The sequence below is a fragment of the Lipophrys pholis genome (assembly GCF_963383615.2).
Source record: "Lipophrys pholis genome assembly, chromosome: 1".
NCBI classification, from domain to species: domain Eukaryota; kingdom Metazoa; phylum Chordata; class Actinopteri; order Blenniiformes; family Blenniidae; genus Lipophrys; species Lipophrys pholis.
In genome coordinates this window covers 24,103,410-24,109,802 of record NC_137635.1, presented here as the reverse complement: position 1 = coordinate 24,109,802, position 6,393 = coordinate 24,103,410, and the positions used below count along the sequence as shown (strand labels likewise).

The 6,393-nt window shown below is 41.9% G+C and overlaps 1 protein-coding gene across 1 annotated transcript; it reads left to right on the top strand.

The window, feature by feature from the left end:
• Positions 1-1,318: 1,318 nt before the first annotated feature.
• LOC308123726 (calcium homeostasis modulator protein 2-like) lies at positions 1,319-5,262 on the top strand. The gene is made up of 3 exons (XM_080486366.1): positions 1,319-1,629; positions 1,867-2,476; positions 3,134-5,262. The coding sequence occupies exons 2-3, from the start codon at positions 1,925-1,927 to the stop codon at positions 3,545-3,547; spliced, it is 966 nt and encodes a 321-aa protein (XP_080342492.1). The 5' UTR covers positions 1,319-1,629; positions 1,867-1,924; the 3' UTR covers positions 3,548-5,262.
• Positions 5,263-6,393: the final 1,131 nt, after the last annotated feature.

Genomic DNA, 6,393 nt, shown 5'->3' with positions numbered 1-6,393 from the left:
CAATGTAGATCTTGTATGTCGGGTATAAAAGCTGAGTTCAGTTTGGGTGGTCAGTAGATGAGCAGTACTGTTGTAGGAAAGGGGGGCTGACCACCACCACGGCCAGTGCTGCAAGCTTTTTGTAGGTAGTTGTAACAAGGAGGACAGGCTTCATCCAAAGTATAGAATACACATAAGGCTGGTGCCAGGTCTCAGTAATGGACTTGCTTATAGTTTAGTGTTCGTTCCATTTAGTTATTTGGATTATTGGTTTCCTCACTTTGTTTTCTGTCTGTAAATGTAGTATTTTAGTTTTTTTTATTTGACTTTCTATTTTTTATTTTTACATTGTGTGTCTTTTAATGAGTTTTATCGTAAAACTATTTCCTGAGGTGAAATTCCCCAGGTGGCGCTGTCTGCATGTGTTTTTAACAAATAGCACCCGACCCCACTGTCGCACATCCTTGGATAAAGACAAACTATCCCTGAAAATGTTATGGAATTCGGGTCAGTAGTTTTTGCGGGAAGTTGTAACATACATACATACATACATACATACATACATACATACATACATACATACAAACCAATGAATAAAATATTACACGCGGACTAAAACATAACTTTTGCCCCAACGTTCATTGGCGAAGGTAAAAAGTATGAAATAATAACTCTTTGTTGAATAAACTTCAGCTTTGACCAAATATACTGTCTTTTAATATATTATATAGAAATAGTAGCCTCACAAAGATACTACTTCAAGTAAGAAAATCTCCACTTACTCAACAGTAGTTTGGTGAGTTTCTGTTTACATGTGAGCTCTGAGGGCTCCATCATCTTTATTACACATCAACACATCAGGTTTACATCATTCAGAGATATTCCTCTTTATACTGTCCTGAACAGAACAATACATGTGGAAGTTTCTCTTTAGTTCCCTCTCAGTGTCAATGTCATAGAGCCGCTAACAAGACCACAAACTACTGTAGTACTACTACTCATTTATATACAGCACATGTTGAAAAGAGGACCCGTCTGGATGAAGACGCTAAACACTGTAGTAACAGTGTAGATGGGACAAAGAGATGGGAAGTCACAGGGACACAAACTCATCTTTCTGCTGTGCGCATGACTCAGGCTGAACAAACTGCAGTTTGCACACAGATCAAATATCAGGAGCAGAGTCAGTCTGGCTCACACATGTGACATTCTCCAAACAGGAAGGTTTTCTTTATACTTGTTTGTACTTGGGTAGGATTGTTATAAAGAAATTGAAGGCGCCCCCATGTGGTTATAAATGTTGTGTCCTGACAGGAGACAGGAATCCAGGCTACATACTGGCTCCTTAAAGTAGCTGCTGCTCTCATGCGCTGCTCTGTGATTCTCAGCACATGTTTTCATTTACAGATCACAGCGTTTCTATTTTTTTTGCGCTGTGGTGGAAACTGCCGGGTACTTCCTGACTGTGAGTCATACTGGTGCCCGGCCTGCTGACTTTGAGAACAAGAAGCAAAAGAAGCTTTTGCAAGTCGATCTTTATGTTGTGGACTCATCTTATTTCTGCTCGGCATTCTTGATGGTGAACGCGACACAGGACGTTTACAACGAATTAAAATGAATCAGGTGACTGCCTGAGGATGCTGGCAGAGTGTAAGTTTGCATGACTACTTTTAACAGCGGCTCTTTGTTTTTCAAAATGCCAAATTATTTCATGGGAAACTTCCAGGAGGCTTCTCTTTAGTTGTTTTTGCTATGTTTATGGAAAGTTATTTGTTTTTAATATCTATTCTGTCAGTAAAACAAAACTCAGCCAATCACACAGCAATGTGACAATCAAAGTTCTGTATTTAAAAGCAGAACTGTATCTGTTTCTCTCTGTCTGTGTAGATTTTGAAGACATTCACCGTTCTTCACTTTCACTGTAGAAGAGACCCTCCTTTCCAACATGGCTGCAGCTGCACTGGTCACAGAGAACTTTAAGTTTGTGTCCCTTTTCTTCAAGAGTAAAGATGTAATGATCTTCAACGGCCTGATTGCTCTGGGCACCGTGGCCAGCCAGACTGCATACAACGTTTTTGCTTTTAATTGTCCCTGTTCCTCTGGGAGGAACTACCGCTACGGCCTGGCTACTATTGGAGTGCCGGCACTGGTGTTTTTCCTGGTGGGAATTATAATGAACAAGAGCACCTGGGACCTGGTGTCCGAGTGTCGACTGAGAAACTGCCGGAAGCTGTCAGGAGCAGCTGCTTTTGCGTTGCTGGGGACGATGATCGGTCGAGCTGTGGTGGCTCCCCTCACATGGACAGTAATTTCTCTGCTTCAGGGCCAAGCGTACACGTGTGCTGTCATAGAGTTTGTGGAGCCCAGCACACTGGAGGGTCTCCCCAAACACACGGGGGCTGAAGTCTTGGCCAAATTTCCCTGTGAAGGAACTGTTCCAGAGGATCTGCAGAAGTTCTGGCCTGTGATTGAACGACGGCTGAAGTATGAATCGCAGGTTGTCTTTTTCATCTCCTACTTGACTCGTATGATTTCCTAAATATTACTTTGAATTTGTTCACTCCTGAGAACGAGTGTGATATTTGAAGGCTGTCAGTGGTTGTCATGCTTTGTTCTTCTGAGCGCTCTCAGATTAAATTCAGGCTGTGGACCTCATTTCTAATCTCTGATTCGCTTGAGAACACATACACTCTGTTCTTCTACACTCTATTTTTCAGTTGTGGTGTGCTTCCTGTAAAATTAGTAATGCATGCTGTCGTTACAGAATGTAGACTTCCTTTAACAGGAAGAATGAACGGAATTGGAGGTGCAGAACATCTTCCCAGGAAACAGGAAAGAAACAAAAAACAGAACAACAGACTACACTGAAAAGTATCAGGAAGTGAATGTTGTGTGTATAGCAGCTAATCATGTCCATGTGAGATTTATAACAAGTCAAGGGAACATTTTTCTAAACCAGGCTTGTGCACAAAAACTCCTTTTGAATGAACATTGTGGTGCTGGAATATTTATTGTGGAGCTGACAGGGGAAGCCGGAGGTCAGGGGATAAAGAAAAGAAGCAACACATTGGAGGGATACAGATGGAGCTGGAGTCACTCCAGTAAATTGTAAATGTAAAGAATTCATAGTAAGTTGTCTGTTTGCTCTTCTCAGATGATGGGCTGGCTGCTGGTGGCAGGAATGTCTGTGATGGTCCTCCTCATTCTGTGCATGAGGCGTTGCTCCTCTCCATTCGGATACCGACAGGAGGCATACTGGGAGCTGTATCGCTCCAATGAAAAGAACCTGTTTGACCGCACAGCAAACACCCATGCTCGTCTCCTGGCTGCAGAGCAGGTGAAGAGTTTCTTTGGCTTCGTGTGTCTGGACAAAGAGGAGAAGGAGGAGAAGGAGGAGCACCAGAAGGCAAATCAAATCTGCAACACTGACTGGGACAGAGTGACTGGGGTGTACCTGTACCGCGACAAAGAGGACATTCCTCTCTACAGCCGCCTACACAAATGGGCCACAAGAAATCTGGAGAATGATGCAAAGACAATGGACAAAGAGATGGATATATTCAGCTGACAGTACCCTGTCTTTAACAGTATGTTTTTTAAGAAAACACACTGGACAACAAAACAACTCCAAAACTTTTCATTCTTCATCATCTACAAATTTGAAAAAAGCCTCTCACATCAGCTTCCTTATTGAGATTTCTTTGTTTCTCACTGAAGGTCTGTCTTTGCTCCATCTTTTTCTTATTTTATTTCTTTAAATTTGTTAATCAGACTTTTTCCAAAAACCATGTTCAGTCACATAAGCATAAAGAATTTCCTCCAGGGATTAATAAAGAGACTGTGATTCATATTACAAAAATGTACTTAGTCAGCAAATTATAATCAAACAATAAAACTGAAATTATCAACAGTGTGTGTCAGTGGTGGCTGGCCAAAAGAGGGCTCCCCCTCTGGTGGAGGGGGCACATTTTGTTAATTTGACGTGCAAATATTGTTTAAAATATAGTCTTCGTCAGTTGTTTTTGAAAATACAAAAAATATATGCAAGTGTTGGGCTGAAGATTCCATTGAACTCCTCCAAGCATTTTCTGTGACAGAGGAGAAACACCAGGGACAATGAACAGGCCATAAAACAGCAGGGGAGCGAGGCAAAGACCCCAGGAACCAATGATAATGGTCGAACCCGACCCGGACACCACAGGGGTCCGAAATTCAAGCTTGGTGAAGTTTTTCCTACCTAACTGTCCCCTGCTCTCAATCCAGCCACTGAGAGAGACACACGTCTCTACTGCCTCGGGACGGTAAAGAGAGCACCAAGAAGGTCCAAGGCACGGAACCATTCGCGCATTCACGAGCACCAACCAAGTCCAGGACTCTGGCTTGGTTGGTGCTCGTGCTCCAAGTGAGCTCCAGGCCCACTGGGAGCTCTGTGTGGAGGAACAAGGGTTCAGAACTGAACCTCACCAGAATTCTCTGTCTTTCTCTTCTCTTCCCCCTCTCTCATCTCCCCCTCTTTCACTAACCCAGGTCTGCGCAGCCCCTACGCTCCTGTTATCTGATCAGATAAGCTCAAAGACACACAAAGCTACATGTAGCAACCAACTATTATTTGTTGCTGCAAGACCACATCTGCCTCGATCACCAGAGTTCTAACTGCATGTCCCGACATCCACTTAGAACTCTGGCGCTCAGAACCGGGCCAACGGAACCGCCCATTCGTTACGCCCTCGGTAGACTGCCTCACTCCGAGACCGCCCTCACACATGCGCAAGCGACGGATGTCTTGTTTATCTGGCCGCTAAGCAACCGCCGCGTCCCCAGAAAGAGCGAGTCAAACGCCTCTAGTGGTCGCGTAGGTCATCCCAATCCCTCTTGACGTCAAGTCATTGCGTTCTCCCTCTGTGCGCCGCCGCACGCCCCTAGTGGTTGTCACGGTCACCACACTGACCCACCAACGTTTGCCTCCACCTGGTGGACGTTCGAGGTCATTCCACTCCAGACCACACACACGCAAACACACGCGCACACACACACACACACACACACACACACACACACACACACACACACACACACACACACACACACACACACACACACACACACACACACACACACACACACACACACACACACACACAACCTTTTGTACATATTGTTTGCTGTTTAATAGATTAGATCTCTGTGTTAGATGTCGTTTGCTCCTTGAATGTGTTGATTTATGGAATGATTTCAGAATTATTTATGAATTAATACATTTTATTAATAAACGCCTGTTAGCTGAATTGAACGCTTCTTGGTGATTATTGTGTATTTATTGTTGATAATTCACTGGTTTGTAACAGTCTGTGCTCGGATCTCTCTCCCTTTTATTTAAGATTGTTATATTTTATGCAGAAATATTAACTAACTTAAATAAACCTTTTACAAGCGAGACTGATATTTTGGTATTAGCTATTTCCAGTTTATCTTGTACCCAATGTATTAATAATAAATAAATAACAAATTTATGCAAATTAATAATTTTTCATTAATAAATAATTTTTGATAATTCATTAACTTTTAAGTAATTACTCAATTACTTTAGGAGTTGTTAATGAGTAAATTACCTTTTACTGCCATTAATAATCAAAAATTTTCATAAATTACTTCCAGCGATTTATTACTTTCAGTAATCTATTACTTACAGTAATTTAATGCTAATAACCAACCATAATTCCCAACATAAGTTACTTTACAAGTTTATGCTTTAGGCCTACTTTTAACATGATTGATGACATGATGCAAATTGAGGTATGTCTGTAAGTTTTTCACAAAGAAATTCATTGTGAACCTGAGAGGTTGCCTATCTATTTATATATAAAATATAGAATTACAATAACATTGTTTTTACAATTTAGGGTATTTCTAGCATACACACTCAGTACGAGTGTGTATGAGAAATTGAAATTACTGATAGGCTATATGCAAAATAACACTTCTGTTTAGTCCAAATCTGTGAATGCTTTATGTTTCTTTAAGTCTTTAAAATTCAATGTTTTTATGTGCCTCCTCTAACCACAGACGTGAACTCATACTCTCGCATTGTGCACCGAGCCCGCCTAATTTTGATTTAAATTTTAAACTTAAAAGTGTGCAGCTGAAGCTCGTCTCTGATTGGACAATGACTTCGGCTGCAGCCGTGAACGAGAAGCTTCACCCGCTCCTTCCGCCTTCACGTCAGGGAGCCGGAGCAGCGATTCAGCAGAGAACAGGGGAGCGGTGCAGAAATCTTCTGACAACTTTGTCATTTTCAAAAGTTCTTACGAGAAATCTGCAATTTTAAGAAGAGTGTTGGTTGAAGTTTGTGGCTGTTCCTTTGCACGGTAAGCTTCACATTTAGGCTGCTTTTTATCGAAACGGAAATGTTTTGTG

Excerpts from the sequence above, each read along its gene's own strand:
- LOC308123726 (XM_080486366.1), top strand. The coding sequence starts at position 1,925 with ATGGCTGCAGCTGCACTGGTCACAGAGAACTTTAAGTTTGTGTCCCTT. Across the intron at positions 2,477-3,133 it reads GGCTGAAGTATGAATCGCAG|ATGATGGGCTGGCTGCTGGT; the intron begins GTTGTCTTTTTC and ends TGCTCTTCTCAG.